Below are 16,943 nucleotides of genomic sequence, written 5' to 3'. Positions count from 1 at the left end.
AAGGGCCCAAATTGAGATGGCTAGACGACTGGGTCAGAGCGTCTCCAATACAGCAGATCTCGTGGTGTGTTTATGGTATTCAGTTGTTACTACCTACCAAAAGTGGTCCAAAGAAAGACAACCAGAGAACCAGCAACAGGGTCATGGGCGCCCAAGGCTCACTGATGTGTGTTGGAAGCGAAGGCTCATGTGACCTGTTGGCATGGACTTCTCAAGACCGTCTGGTCCGATCCCACAGAAGAGCTACCTGTAGCACAAATTGCTGAAAAAGCTAATGCTGGCTATGATAGAAAGGTGTGAAGGCACACAGTGCATCGCAGCTTGCTGCGTACAGGGATGCATAGCTGAAGACCTGTCAGAGTGCCCAGAGAACCCCCTGTCAACCACCGAAAGCACCTACAAGGGGCACATAAGCATCAGAACTGGACGTTGGAGCAATGGAAGAAGTTGGCCTGGTCTGATGAATCACAGTTTTTTTTACATCACGTAAATGGCAGAGTGTTTGCATCACTTACCTGATGCGCTGGGCAATGTTCTGCTGGGAAACCTTGGGTCCTGGCATTCATGTGGTTGTTACTTTGAAATGCATCACCTACCTAAACATTGTTGCAGACCAAGTACACCCCTTCATGGCAAAGGTATTCCCTAATGGCAGTGGCCTCTTTCAGCAGGGTAATTGTTCAGGAATGGTTTGAGGAACATGACAAAGAGTTCAAGGTGTTCAACTGGCTTGCAAATTCCCCAGATCTCAATCCAAAGAAGGATCTGTGGGATGTGTTGGACAAACAAGTCCGATCCATCGAGGCCCCACCTCGCAACTTACAGGAACTTAAAGGAACTGCTGCTAATGTCTTGAGATGTTCACTCTGACATCAACAGGTCAGAGCTGTTTTGGCAGCACAAGGGGGATCTACACGATATTAGGCAGGTGGTTTTAATGTTATGGCTGATCGGTGTACACCATATCATATCAAGTAAAAAGTCCATTTCCCTTTCCCAGTCCCTTTGTCCATTTTAACACCATGTATTATTATTATATTACCACTACTACCACCACCACCACTACTTATGTTCAATTTGTAATCAGAAATTTGTATTCTATACATCCCATTTCATGATCGGAGAAAAAAGTCCGTAGAAGCCTTACCATGTTTTTTGTAGGAATGTTTGGTTTCTGAGCCAGGGCTGGTTTCTTCATTAATGAAGGTTTGGAGGGTTTGGGGGAAGAGGGGAATGTTGAAGAGAGGGCATCTTCATCTTGCTCCAACTGTTCCAGTGGAACCCCTGCTATCTCATAGTGCTTTTTACGTAGCTCTCCAAGTCGTAGGCGCTCATTTTCAAGCATGCTCTCAAACTCCAGGACCTTCACCTGAAGAAAGTGGGATCATAGGTATTATAAAGAGCATACAGCTTCCTGCTTAATTGCTTGGTTTTAAAGTTGTCCGTTTTAAAATCTTATTCATCTAATATAATTATTATGTTTATCTTATATAAACCATGTATAAATATACCAGCTTTTTAGAAAAACTAACAAAGAAGAAAGTGGGAGGACAAACCTGGGACTCCATTTCCTCTTTCCTCAACTTGATCAGAGACATCCCAGAAAAGTCCATAGTGTCTATATACCAGTAGGAGATAAAGATGTGTCTAGCTGAACATTTTTTCTAATTAAGAACAAAGCATGTGAACAGTTTGTACATTCTCTTTCCCTTATACTCTGAGAAGAAATAAGTATTCAGAAACCGTTTTTTATTACATACTTCTATATTGTCTTTGTACATGTAAATATGGAGAAATAAATATTCACTGATAAGCATAAAAATATATGTTTAAAAAACTATTTTGACAGGGAAAGGAAGTATTTGGACACGTCATTTGTTACAATGCTGTTGTTGACAGCTTTGAGAGTCTATGGTAAGGTGCAATTAGCTCTCTCTGATCACCTGACAATTTCAATATGCTCCATAAATTTTCAGTGAGACTCAAGTCAGGAGTTTGTCAATGCAAGACCTCTTTCAGTGATTCTGGCTGTATGTTTGGGGTCATTGCCTTGTTGAAAGATTCATTTCCCTATATTCATTTCTACATGAGACTAAATTCTCCTCTGAAAGTCCAAATACTTATCGCCCCCTCACTGTATATTTTTTTTTTTTGTGTGTAATACATAAAGGCACAGACCAGACAAGAGGGATATTAAAGTAATATGCATGTTACTTAAAAATAGCATTAGTAATACCTTTTAAATGCTAAGAAATATGTAAGAAAACAAACTTGTCAAAAGTTTGACTAATCCACCTGAATAACACAAGACAAAACCTGTAAACTATAGTATATCAATAATTACAGTGATACATTTTAAGCAATCTGGCTTGAGGTTATTTTGTTTGGTATTAACATTAAATAAAACATTTTCCTGTTCCTCATAACTTTATTGGGCTATCAGTTTTAGGTGAAGGAAAGTTAATCTGACTAAAGCTGTTTGAGGAGACAAGCTTATGCTTAAATTAACCCTTCAGTGTTGCAAAATGGGTCGACAACTGTACAATATAGGCGAAATAAGCCATTTTCATTTTCTTCATATTCAAAGACATATTAAACTTAACATGCTTGGTTCACAAGTGTTCATTTCAACACCATTTGATTTTGTGCAGTCAAATATAGGGGTTTAATGATCTCCAGTCACGATTCGATTCACAACACCGGCTTCGTGATCTGATTCAATTCAACTCTCGAATATTTTAAACATAAATTTAATGAAGAAAAATTATGACTAAAAAGACTCCCTTTTTTCTGAATCATGAACAATGTGCATTTTAGTCTGTATAAAACTAACTAAATAAAAATTTTGCTATAAACAGATGCTTAATATTGTATTCAAAATGTACTACAGGGTCCCATATCTTAAAAAAAAGAAAAAAATTAATTATATATTCTCCCCAAATTTTTATTGAATAAACAGTGTTACAACCCACTATCTTTGGGATGGGAAGTTTTTTTTTTGTGCTGTGCCATAATTTGTGTGCAGGACCGAACTCCCTCCAAGAGTTTCCAGCCTGCCCTAGACTGCCTTGCTCCCGCCTCCCTGGATGACATCACTGAATGGCGCCCATATTTAAAGAGGACGAGGGAAGAGAGAGAGAGGAGGATGTTGGAGGTGGTTACATGTGATCTGGTGTTGGGAGATTGTGTTTGGTTCGTGTTGCTTGCCCTTGTGGCTATAAATATTCTGTGATCTGACTGCTGTTCTGGTTTTGACTCTTGCCTGGTTCTGACTGAGTTTGGTTGTCCCTGTACCTGTTTATGTGTATTCTCTTCACCACTGTATACATGTTTCACTCGGTTTACCGGCAGTAGGGGTGTGGCTGCCATTTCTTTTGGGAGAGGGTCCTTTTGTCTCTGTTTTTGGCATCGGTAGTTAGGGAAGTACTTGTACTTTCTTTGTTATTTTCCTTTTAGGTAAGCTAGCTACCTAACAAAGAATTCTTTTGTTTATTATTTTGGCCTTGACTCACCCTGAAGTTATGCCTGGTGTTGGTTCTCTGTAGTTATATGTATATATATATTTGTGTTTTACAATATACCACAACTTTTTGAACAAACCTGTTTGTGTTTGTTATTCCTGGCTCCCTCATTTTAAAGGACAATTCCACTGAATCGCGAGCTGGTTACTCTGTGCGGCCTAACCTAGACTGGGCCGTAACAGTCTCTGACCTACCTTGGGAAAATGATTAACGGAAACGTAATCTGTAGCAGTGCCTGAGGCATCATTTTAACCAGAATAGTGCTCCAAATTCAGCTACAATGCCTGAATTCCATGGCCTCCTCCTTAGGCAAAGGTAGCAGCTGGTGTCATTTGAAAACTATTGAAGCGCTCTTTTGAACTGTTATGATGATTCCTGGTAATAGTGCAGGCTCTCTATGAAATAATTTGATCATGTGACCAGTGTGCTCTCTATATATTATATATTATTTATATACACTAAATACCATCAGGGATATATTATCTATATATTGTATATACAATCAGGGATATATTATCTATATATTATATACAATCAGGGATATATTATCTATATATTGTATATACAATCAGGGATATATTATCTATATATTATATACAATCAGGGATATATTATCTATATATTGTATATACAATCAGGGATATATTATCTATATATTATATACAATCAGGGATATATTATCTATATATTATATACAATCAGGGATATATTATCTATATATTGTATATACAATCAGGGATATATTATCTATATTTTATATACAATAAGGGATATCTTATCTATATTGTATATACAATCAGACGTATTATCTATATATTATATACAATCAGGGATATATTATCTATATACTGTATATAATCAGGGACGTATTATCTATATATTATATACAATCAGACGTATTATCTATATATTATATACAATCAGGGTATATTTATACATATACACTATATACAATAAGGGATATATTATCTATATTTTATATACAATCAGGGATATATTATCTATATATTATATACAATCAAGGATGTATTATCTATATATTATATACAATCAGGGATATATTTTCTATATATTGTATATACAATCAGACGTATTATCTATATATTATATACAATCAGGGATATATTTTCTATATATTGTATATACAATCAGACGTATTACCTATATATTATATACAATCAGGGATATATTATCTATATATTATATACAATCAGGGATATATTATCTATATTTTATATACAATAAGGGGTAGATTATCTATATTTTATATACAATAAGGGATAGATTATCTATACATTATATACAATCAGGGATATATTATCTATATTTTATATACAATCAAGAATATATTATCTATATATTATATACAACCAGGGATCCATGTAATTCTAAAATAAATTCTACTGACAGACTTATTTTATTAACATAATGCAATTATTAAAATATTTGGCTGGTTATTTAAATTTGTACAATTGTTTGCTATTTATTGAAGCTATAAAGCTTCAATAAAACTTTCCACCAACAGGACACATTAGGTCCAAGTAGACATTATTTATAGTCCTACCTGTTTTTGAGTTATTGAGGTTTGGATTTAAAAAATTTTTTCTTTTTTTAATCACTGAACCCCTGGCTATCTTCCGCAGAATGCTGGGGTTTCCCCAGACCCTGTTTTGACAACCTCTGTACTATAGTATAGAGCATACAATGACAGCAGCAATGAAATTTAATAGTCGTTTAATTAGCGAGGGGTGCAATGCGCACTGGCAGGAGCAAGAAGTTTAAAAAAAATAAAAATAAAAAAAATAAAAAAAAAAAACCTCCTCATGAGCAAACATGAGCATGAACAGTCCCACCAGTAAACAGTTTGCTACACTTGGCAAAATTTTTTGCTACTCTAAAAATGCAGTTTTAACAGCACGCCTAAATTTTATACACATGGATGTTGCTTTGCTGACACATGCATGCACCCATCCACCCACATGTACCTTTATCCTCAATCTGTTCCTGGCCTGTCCTGGTGGAAGCTACCACTTTTGCAGCCATCTCATTCACATGGCGAGAGGCTTGCTGAAGACTCACCAATTTTTTACTGCCACGATCTGCCTTTACCTGAAAAAACAAAGAAGCAGGCATGAAGAACATAACCGAGAGAAGTAATCTGTGCAAAGAAATGTTACATTTGGTTTTATAGAGGGTATAACCTTGCAAGGTGTTCATTAAAACATTAGAAATGCTAGCTCAACAGCCATTTTCAAATTCAGCTTTTTAAAATGATTTTAATGATGCAGTTGTTAGCAACAGAGGAGGAAATGCTAACACATGCTTCCTCAAAGACACATGAATTCAGCCACTGCATCTTTTTGAACTGCTGCTTATTACTATGTCACAGGGCAGCTAAAAGCAATCAGAGGAAAGTGCTAGCTGCCTTCTTCTTCAATGTATTATTATTATTATTATTATTATTATTATTATTATTGTTGAAAACAAGACATTTATTGTTAATCTCAAACCTTGGAAGCTGCAACAAGTTGTGCTGTGCTGGCAGCGATTTCATGAGAACAGACAATAAGCTCTTCATACTTGCCCGTGTGTAACACCACTTTATCAGCAGAATCACTAAGAGGGAGAAAGTGAGAAAGCAAAAAAGAATCCCATGGTCTTACTGGGAGGGTAACTCACTATAAGTAAGGAAGTGTAATTTAATTGATCCCAAATAAGAAAAATTTTACTTTCTAACTGTACTGGCTGATATTTGGTAGGAATACATACACCATCTGTGTTGCCCCCCAGCCTACTGCCTTGGCAGCAGATATGAGACCCTCAGTCCAGCGCGAGTTTCTTGCATAAAATTCCTTCATTGTTGCTGCACCCTAGGAACAATTGAAAAGCAGTCAAGATCTAATCATTCTAAAAAACCCATAAATAAAATAAAAAACCCACAAGAAATCTTGGTAAATAATATACACTAAATGACAATATATACTGTGCATATGTATATACAGTCACCTCCAAAACTACTGGAATGGCAAGGACATTTCATTTGTTGTGCTATACACCAAAGATATTTTGGGTTCAGATCAAAAGATGGATATGAGACAAGATTTCAGCTTTTACTTCCTGGTATTTACATCTAGATGTGTTAAACAACATAAAATATAGAACTCACTGACATCACCAAACTGCTGCTTTCTTCTTTTGTGATGCTTTTCCAGGCTTTCACCGCAGGTACTTTCGGTTGTTTTGTGGGTTTCTCCCTTCAGTCGCCTCTTCAGGAGGTGAAATGCTGCTCAATTGGGTTAAAGTTTGGTGGTTGGCCAATCTAAAACCTTTCACTTTTTCCCCTTGATAAACTTTTTTGTCGCATTGACAGGTTGTTTTGGATCATAGTTTTGGTGCATGATAAAGTTGCTCCTGATAAATTTGGATGAATTTTACTGTAAATTGGAAGACAAAATGTTCTTGTGAACTTTTGAATTCATTCTGCTGCTACCATCATGAGCTGCATTGATAAAGACTAGAGAGCCTGTTCCAGAAGCAGCCATGCAAGCCCAAGTCATGACATTACCTCCACCATGCTACACTGATGAGCTTGTTTTGGATCATGAACATATCCTTCTTTCTCCACACTTTGGCCTTCCCATCACTTTGGTAGAGTTCTTGGTTAAAGAACTTTTGTGGCTCATCTCTGTATTCCTTTGCGAATTCCAAGCTGGCTTTTCTGATTCTTACTGCTGATGAGTGGTTTGCATCTTGTAGTATGACCTCTATTTTTCTGTTTTCGAAGTCTTCTTCAAATAGTAGATTGTGATACCTTCACCCCTGCCCTGTGGAGGTGATGTCACTGACTGTTGTTTTTGGGGGTTTCTTCACAGCTCTCACAATGTTTCTGTCATCGCCTGTTGTTTTTCTTGGCTGACCCATTTGGTGTCTGTTGCTCAGTTTTCTTTTTCAGGACACTCAAAATTGTTGTATTGGCTATGCCAAATGTTTGTGCAATGCCTCCGATTCATTGTCCCTCTTTTCTCAGCTTCAAAATGGCTTGCTTTTCTCTCCAAAAGACAACTCTCTGATCTTCATTTTGGCTTATCCTTTTTAACAATAAATGCAGTCTTCACAGGTGAAACTGAAGGCTAAAACCAAGATTAGACATTCAGAGCTATTTATTGTTTAAACAATCACTCTAACAAGACCCACCTGGGTAACAAGAAACACCTGTCGGTCACATGTTCCAATATTTTTACTCGGCTACAAACTGGGTGGTCTGCTACAAAATGTGCTGTGTTCTATGCCCTTTAACACATCTACATATACAGTATCTCACAAAAGTGAGTACACCCCTCACATTTTTGTAAATATTTGATTATATCTTTTCATGTGACAACACTGAAGAAATGACACTTTGCTACAGTGTAAAGTAGTGAGTGTACAGCTTGTGTAACAGTGTAAATTTGCCGTCCCCTCAAAATAACTCAACACACAGCCATTAATGTCTAAACCGCTGGCAATAAAAGTGAGTACATCCCCAAGTGAAAATGTCCAAATTGGGCCCAATTAGCCATTTTCCCTCCCCGGTGTCATGTGACTTGATAGTGTTACAAGGTCTCAGGTGTGAATGGGGAGCAGGTGTGTTAAATTTGGCATCATCGCTCTCACACTCCCTCATACTGGTCACTGGAAGTTCAACATGGCGCCTCATGGCAAAGAACTCTCTGAGGGTCTGAAAAAAAGAATTGTTGCTCTACATAAAGATGGCCTAGGCTATAAGAAGATTGCCAAGACCCTGACACTGAGCTGCAGCACGGTGGAAAAGCCCATACAGCGGTTTAACAGGACAGGTTCCACTCAGAACAGGCCTCGCCATGGTCGACCAAAGAAGGTGAGTGCACGTGCTCAGCATCATATCCAGAGGTTGTCTTTGGGAAATAGACGCATGAGTGCTGCAGAGGTTGAAGGGGTGGGGGGTCAGCCTGTCGGTGCTCAGACCAGACGCCGCACACTGCATCAAATTGGTCTGCATGGCTGTCGTCCCAGAAGGAAGCCTCTTCTAAAGATAATGCACAAGAAAGCCCGCAAACAGTTTGCTGAAGGCAAGCAGACTAAGGACATGGATTACTGGAACCATGTCCTGTGGTCTGATGAAACCAAGATAAACTTATTTGGTTCAGATGGTGTCAAGCGTGTGTGGCAGCAACCAGGTGAGGAGTACAAAGACAAGTGTGTCTTTCCTACAGTCAAGCATGGTGGTGGGAGTGTCATGGTCTGGGGCTGCATGAGTGCTGCCGGCACTGGGGAGCTACAGTTCATTGAGGGAACCATGAATGCCAACATGTACTGTGACATACTGAAGCAGAGCATGATCAGTATGCAGTATTCCAGCATGATAACGACCCCAAACACACCTCCAAGACGACCACTGCCTTGCTAAAGAAGCTGAGGGTGAAGGTGATGGACTGGCCAAGCACGTCTCCAGACCTAAACCCTCTTGAGCACTTGTGGAGCATCCTCAAACGGAAGGTGGAGGAGCACAAGGTCTCTAACATCCACCAGCTCCGTGATGTCTTCATGGAGGAGTGGAAGAGGACTCCAGTGGCAACCTGTGAAGCTCTGGTGAACTCCATGCCCAAGAGGGTTAAGGCAGTGCTGGAGAATAATGGTGGCCACACAAAATATTGACACTTTGGGCCCAATTTGGACATTTTCACATAGGGGTGTACTCACTTTTGTTGCCAGCGGTTTAGACATTAATGGCTGTGTGTTGAGTTATTTTGAGGGGACAGCAAATTTACACTGTTACACAAGCTGTACACTCACTACTTTACATTGTAGCAAAGTGTCATTTCTTCAGTGTTGTCACATGAAAAGATATCATCAAATATTTACAAAAATGTGAGGGGTGTACTCACTTTTGTGAGATACTGTAAATAGGAAATAAAAGCTGAAATTCTAAATTCCATTCTCATATTCATCGTTTCAACTCAAACCCAAATTTCTTCAGTCTACAACAAAAATGAATTGGCTTTCTTATCATTCCAATGGTTTCTGAGGGGACCGTATACGTGTGAGTGTGTGGTAGACAATTCATTAAGAAAGTAAAATGAAAAAAATATTTTGTACTATTATACTATAAACATTACCCTTCCACTTTCTACAATCTCCTTCTGCAGGTCTGTGGATGTCAACACCAGGAGACGGATAGCCTAAAAGACGGACAAAAGAGAACGCATGAAGATATGGGTGCAAAAGATATAACAGTACTGAGAATTAGGAGGAAAGAGAAAGAAGAATCATCATTAGGAGAAACTGACTGATCATTACTCTGATCATTTATAAATTCTGCCATCTTACCTTCATGAGGTCAGTGCAGCTATTCAGTATTCTAGAAGTGAATAACACAGTGCATTAAGGAGCATGTAATGAAACAACCAACTGGATTTAAATCTCTAGTGTAAACAGAGGTTAAAGTGAGATGGAGAGAGATCTGAAATAATCCGGTCAGCAGGTTGATTTTTTTAATGAAGCTACATATGTTTTTATGCAGTTTTAAATGATCTAAATTAATGGACAGTGAGAAGACGATTTTTATTTTTATTACTGAAATAAAATTATTCAAAATTTCAAATTTGCCTGAGACTCAAGAACAAGGGTGCTCTGATTGTTAAAAACAGCATAAAATGCATACATTATCCATCAGGATAAACCCTTTACTCATCTTCTAATGTTACGAATATTAAAAGTCAATGTTTGGAATAACTGCAGAAGAAATAATGGTTTCATCAAATTTTTTTGATAACACTGAGCCGATTTTATTGAGGTCAGTTCACATCCTGCATCTACTTCAAAAGTTTAGTTTGAAGCCAATCCAACCTCACAAAATATTTTAAACAGATTAAAATTTGTAGCATGCACTGGACCATTTTATTGTAGCACAAGTGCATCATAACCCAAACACACATGTATAGAATGCAGAACACTGATTCTGATAAAGACAATAATCAGACACAGAGGTTTACATGGCTGTTATTTTTCTATTTAACAGATTAATGAGGAAAATACCCACTTCGTTAGATTGTATAGAAATTTCTTTCCGGTTACTCTCAATCTACATACTGTGCACAGACTAAGGTGTATATATGAGCGGGTGTATTTATGACTGCATTTAAACATAGCTACTGAGGGGCCTACAAAGGGTTGTGGGGAGCCTATCCCAGGGGACTCGGGGCATGAGGCAGGGGACACCCTGGACGGGGTGGGGCGGGAACGTAGTCTCTCAAAATCACTTCAAGTCTTGTTGATTATAAAAAATACTTGAGTTAATTGTCCATGTTCATATTTAATAATGTGTGATAAAAAGTACCTTTAATTAAGTCATCATCATATCAAAATTTGATCATCAGATTATGTGCACATTTTGAAGGAGTGCAAAAGGAATAATGCCCACCTCTCATTCACTTCCAGCTTGACTCCTTCAGTGTCTCTTCTGGCCTGATTCATCATCTCCTGCAGGCAGCCCAAGAGCATGGCAAATCAATGGCAGAACAAAATGTAATTACACATCCTGCAAACATATCATACTTGATCCAATTTATACACTCTGTTAACAGTTTATTAGGCACACCTACTTAGCTTATCTAACATTTTATCACAACTGACAATTCTATATCTCTTTGTAGGTTGCTTCTGGGTTTTTGTGAAAGTCAATTCAGAGTAGAGCATTTTGTTCTCTGGTTGCTGAATGTGAGAAGAAAGAAAAATGCCTGTAACCGTTAGCCTACTGGGCCTTCATCCTGTTTTTGTGAAAATCCTAAATTAGTTCTGGTGCAACCAGATTCCATCAGCATTAACATAAAAAGTGTCACATGATCTAATTATAAATATACCTGTTCCAGGAACACCACAAAGTTTGTTAGAAAACATAGCAAAAAAAAAAACCCATCATGAAGGCCAAGGAGCTATCAAAACAAATCCAGGACAAAATCCAGGTTTGGTTATAAATGATATCTCAAACTCCCCAATATCCTACAGGGCACCATTAAATCCATAATTTAAAAAAATAGAAATATGGCACAATATGGCAGTGCCATGACTCGGTCTAGAAAAGACCATCCATTATAAAGTCAGTGACATAAATAAGAAGCACGTTTATCAAACATGCTGGTAAAAACAGTTCATCTGGATGAAGGTGTCCAAAATCTTGGTCAATAAGTGCTTTAAACTTACATCTATTCTCCTCACTGCTTCCTCTATAGCAGCAGAAGTGGCAGCCATTTCTTTATCTACCATGTCTCCAAGCTCGTCCCTTCCAACATCTACTCCTTTAGGCCTTAGGTCCTGAGACAAGGTGCGAGAAACAAGAAATACAGGTCATAAGAATAGAAGCATATATAGTGTAATGTAACTGTATGCATATCCTCTCAGTGTCCATTTTAATAAACTGTATCTCTGCTACATCTGCTATATCCTGAGAATTTGCAGCTCAGACAGTGGAAGATGTTTTGCTAGATCACTCCTAAAGTTTCAAATAGTAATTCAGGGATTCTTTTACGATTTGTAGTGATTCTAATAGTACCTTATGATAAATACTGCGGCAACATTGAGGAAGAAGCTTGACCAGACTGCAGTCTTAAAACAATACACATGGTCTTTTATTGGCAAACTCACACTTACTACACAAACACAGACTTAACAACAGAACTAAAGTAGAATTAAACTAGCCAGCTGAAACCAGCTAGGGAAATAAAACCCACTGATTCTCAACTGGACGTTCAACAAAGAAACGACCAAATAGGCCATCAAATAGGCCATTATAACATGCACTGGTACAGACAAATACACTATGTGACCAAAAGTTTTTGGACACTTGGCATCACATCCATGTGTTCCCCAAACCGTTGCTACAAACTTGGAAGCACACAGCTGTCTAGAATGTCTTTGTATGCAGCAGCCTAAGATCTCCCTTCAGTGGAACACAGGGGCCCAATCCTGTTCCAGAATGACAATGCCCTTGTGCACAACTCGACATCCATAAAGACAAGGCTTGCAATGTTTGGTGTTGAAGAACCTGACTCCACCAAACACTTTTGGGATGAATACTGAGTATGCATGAGGTCTTCTCACCCGACACCAATGCCAGACCTCACTGCTCTTGTGGCTGAATAGGTATAAATCCCCACAGCCACATTCCAAAATCTAGTGGAAAGCCTTCATAGAAGAGTGGTGGATATTACAGCAGCAGCAGGGGATGGACTCTACATTAATGACCATGGTTTTGAACTGCGATGTTCAACAATGCTAAAATGTGAGATTTTGGACTTCAAATTGCACATGCTATATAAACAAAGATCATCATCATCATCATCATCATCATCATCATCATCTCCTCCTCTTCTTGGGGCCCTGAGAGTTAGCATGTAGGAAGCAAAAAAAAATTCACATTCATTGTGTGACGATTTTTCTTTTTGTTATGGTGTGTATTGTGCCTCACCTGTGCAATTTGCAAGACCTTCTGAATCACAACACGAACAGACGCTGGATTAGCACCCTTTATGGAAACTTTAGACTTCAAGTCTTGTAGAAAGTTTAAGCTTTGAGTAGCACATGCCCTGCAGTTCTCCATCAATCCTGCATACACCATAAACAACAACTTGCCAGTTAAATCCACTAGCTGACTTGGGTGACACAGCACACATAGAAAAGCAAGCAAACTGACATTACATTGAAATTGATATTATTGTAAATGCGCTGTTCTTTTTTTTTTTTTTTTTTGCTGTTTGCACGTGTTTAATCTACTTCAGTCTTACGATCAGAAAGATCTACAGGTGCCATGTGCGCAGTTGCGCTCCCATTGATAATGGTGTCAGCAGTAAGATGAGAAAACTGAGTCAGAGCCCTCAGCAGAGGCCCAGCATCTGGTGAGAAAGAAAGAAAGTGGAAACTATTTACAAAAACAGGTCAATATGAGTTCATAGATAAAATCACTAGGATATCATTCATGTATAATGTTGATTACAGCAAAACTGTACAAATGATATATACAAAATGCATTTTTGAAACAGGAAGAAAGACAGTAGGTAGGTAAACAAAGTAAAAACACCTTCCATATTCTTCACATAGTGGTAGTGGCCAGCTTGCATTTTAGTCACAGAGTCCAGTGCGGCTTCTGCACGGCTAACAAGGTAATCTAAAGAGAGAAGATAAGACGTACGTTTTCCTTGAATTTCCCCTTCAATCTAGGTCTTCTTGCTATAGGAAGACATTTTGGTTTTTTACTGAGTTTCAAGATATAATTTAGGTTCAGCATGGAGAGGTATGAGAATCTCTAGTACCTGGGGAGCTAGTGCAGCGGATATGCAAAGGATCATCCACTTTGGCCACAGCATCCTCAATGATGATTTCTGCCTCAGTTACTGTACCATGCAACAGGGCAAACTGCTCATCAAGCAACTTCTGCTGCAACTGCTCCTCACGGTTGAGCTACATATGCACAAACATTTATTGCATTAATGCATATGATCAATATTTCTTCTTAACATATACAACATTCCTTAATCAACGGTTTAATGATGACTGAATTGTGATATAAATGAATTATAATCTATTTCATGATATGCTGAACAACAACAACAAATACTACAGAGAAATCACTTAAGTAATCGTAATGGTCTTAACAAATTAATGGTAAGAAAATTAGCAAGAATTAGACAAAAAGATAAAGTAACTTAGTATGGGATAGCTTTTCCTTTTGATTTCTTTAAATGCTTAAGCCTTGTGGGTAAAACCTGTGGACAGCATTTTATTTATTCTATCTATTTAATTTTATTTTATTTAAACTAATTAATTTAATTAATTAAATGTACACCCCGACAAGCGATAGTTTGAATTTAGATTTTACCTTTGGCTATATAATGAACTACCGTAATTTCCGGACTATAAACCGCTACTTTTTTCACACGCTTTGAACACTGCGGCTTAAACAATGATGCGGCTAATTTATGGATTTTTACGGGCTAACGAGCTTCATGCCGCCAAAACATTCAGCCTCGTCACATCGGACCAATGAAATTACCGAACAGGTCACAGTGGACCAATGAAACTGTTCGAATTAAATGAAACGCACTCACACTAAATTCTTCAGATCAGTCATTTTGCGCTTCTTGCACACTCCCTCATCACGGAAAACACACGAAGAAATGCATATGATGCAGCTTTCAAGTTAAAGGCGATCGATCTGGCTGTTGAAGAAGGAAATAGAGGTGCTGCACGTAAGCTCGGCATCAATGAATCGATGGTGAGACGTTGGAGACGGCAGCGTGAAGAACTGACTCAATGCAAAAGGACAACAGAAGCTTTCAGAGGTAAGAAAAGCAGATGGCCCGAACTTGAAAACGTTCTTGAAGACTGGGTGAACACACAGAGAGCAGACAGCCGAGGTGTTTCCACTGTGCAGATCCGACTGAAAGCCAAAACAACCGCCAATGAAAAGAAGATGGAAGATTTTAGAGGTGGACCATCGTGGTGTCTCAGATTTATGAGACGAAAAGGCCTGTCCATCAGGGCACAGACGACTCTGTGTCAGCAACTTCCTCTCTACTACGAGGAAAAAGTTACAAACTTCCGCAAATTCACTCAAACAAGGATAGCCGAGAATTCCACCGGACCAGACGACGTCGTAAATATGGATGAAGTACCTTTGACGTTTGACCTGCCTCTTACTAGGACTGTTAACAAAAAAGGTGAATTGTCCGTCAAGCTGAAAACAACTGGCCATGAGAGAACGCCTTTCACTTGTGTTCTGAGCTGCACAGCATCCGGACAAAAGCTTCCACCAATGGTGATTTTTAAGCGGATGACGATGCCAAAAGAAAAACTCCCGAAAGAAATCGTTGTGAAAGTCAACAAGAAAGGGTGGATGATAGAAAGCCTAATGAAGGAATGGCTGACAGAGTGCAGATTCTGTGAAAGCAGCCATCAAGAGGACAAACTCAATTCCAGCTGAGATTCCTGGGGGCACAACGAAGTATTTGCAGCCACTCGACATCAGTGTGAATCGTGCATTTAAAGTGGCACCCCGAGTTGAGTGGGAGGCTTGGACGACTAGCGGCGAGAAATCATTTACCAAAACTGGCCGCATGCGAAGAGCAACTTTTGCTCAAGTCTGCCAGTGGATCCTAACAGCATGGAGCAGTGTCAAAAAATCTACTATCACCACCGGGTTTCGAAAGGCTGGACTGCTGCGTGATGAAGAGGACAGCACAAGCTCAAGGGCGAATTTGCCTCGAGACGCAAGTGACATTGAGAGCGACAATGAAAGAGAGACTGAGGAAGTGTGTGACGAAGCACCGGTCATTCTGAGGCTGTTCAATTCCGACACTGAAGAAGACGACTTTAGTGGTTTTAGTGCGCAGGAGGAAGATGAAGATAGCGATCAATGACTTGTCCTGGTAGGCCACTGTATTTTTAATTTTTTTAACCAGCCGTGTTACAGGCACTGTTCAGAAAAAAGCATTTATGGTACGTATTTAATTAAAAGTTTAAAAAATCTTTCTGTGTAACATCTTACTGTGTAAATATCTCATGTTACAACATGGACACCTGCAGCTTATAGACAAGTATATGTACAATTTTTTTTCTTTTTAAAGTTAGTGGGTGCAGCTTATATTCAGGTGCGCTCAATAGTCAGAAAATTACGGTATAATGAATTTCCTGTTCACATAATTGCACTTTTTAACCATGTAGTTACACATGGTAATTATTTATAATTGCACTATTCGTTGTCACCCAGATGTGGATGGGCTCTCCTTCCGAGTCTGGTTCCTCTCAAGGTTTCTTCCTCAGATGATCTCAGGGAGTTTTTGCTCGTCAACGTTGCCTCTGGCTTGCCATTTTGGGCTTGTCCCATTTTTTTTGCCCACCTGTGTGTGTATTAGGTCCCACAAACCATCCCTGAAGGTTCAGCTTTCAATACCAAAATTACACACTGGACTGGCTTTGGACAAATCTCTGAATGTTGGAGTGGCCAAGCCAAAACCAAGATTAGAACTCCACAGAACATCTATGGAGAGACCTAAATATAACAATTCACAGATGTCCCCCATCAAATATGACAGAGCTTGAGAGTATCTGCCAGGAAGAATGAGAAACATTGCCTAAATCCAGGTGTGCAAAGCTTATAGAAACTTACCCAAAAAGACTCAAAGCTGTAATTAATGCCAAAGGTGCTTCTACAAAGTAGGGTCTGAATACTTATCTAAATGAGAGATATCAGTTTTTCATTTAACAAAAACTTATTTTTGCTTTGTTGTTGTGGGTTATTATGTTGACCTTTATGGCAAAAAAGTCAATTTACTTAATTTTTAATTCAATCTTTAACAATAAATTTGGAAAAAACTTCAGAAGTCTGAATACTAACCAAACCAACTGTATGTA

General features: G+C 38.6%; 1 protein-coding gene across 1 annotated transcript in view; it reads right to left on the bottom strand.

The window, feature by feature from the left end:
* The window catches only part of hip1rb (huntingtin interacting protein 1 related b), a 70,027-nt gene that overhangs the window by 3,122 nt on the left and 49,962 nt on the right, over positions 1-16,943 (bottom strand). The window contains exons 19-31 of the mRNA XM_053653916.1: positions 13,844-13,991; positions 13,612-13,698; positions 13,319-13,426; positions 13,003-13,139; positions 11,739-11,849; positions 10,960-11,018; positions 9,867-9,897; positions 9,656-9,718; positions 6,291-6,391; positions 6,032-6,137; positions 5,507-5,630; positions 1,557-1,618; positions 1,148-1,369 (exon numbers count right to left, since the gene is read on the bottom strand). Coding sequence (XP_053509891.1) covers positions 1,148-1,369; positions 1,557-1,618; positions 5,507-5,630; positions 6,032-6,137; positions 6,291-6,391; positions 9,656-9,718; positions 9,867-9,897; positions 10,960-11,018; positions 11,739-11,849; positions 13,003-13,139; positions 13,319-13,426; positions 13,612-13,698; positions 13,844-13,991 — 1,359 coding nt within the window. The remainder of the gene's footprint in view (positions 1-1,147; positions 1,370-1,556; positions 1,619-5,506; positions 5,631-6,031; positions 6,138-6,290; positions 6,392-9,655; positions 9,719-9,866; positions 9,898-10,959; positions 11,019-11,738; positions 11,850-13,002; positions 13,140-13,318; positions 13,427-13,611; positions 13,699-13,843; positions 13,992-16,943) is intronic.

This window comes from Ictalurus furcatus, chromosome 22 (assembly GCF_023375685.1).
Source record: "Ictalurus furcatus strain D&B chromosome 22, Billie_1.0, whole genome shotgun sequence".
Classification (NCBI taxonomy): domain Eukaryota; kingdom Metazoa; phylum Chordata; class Actinopteri; order Siluriformes; family Ictaluridae; genus Ictalurus; species Ictalurus furcatus.
The sequence above is the reverse complement of the archived record's forward strand: the minus strand, read 5'-3'. Positions and strand labels throughout refer to the sequence as shown.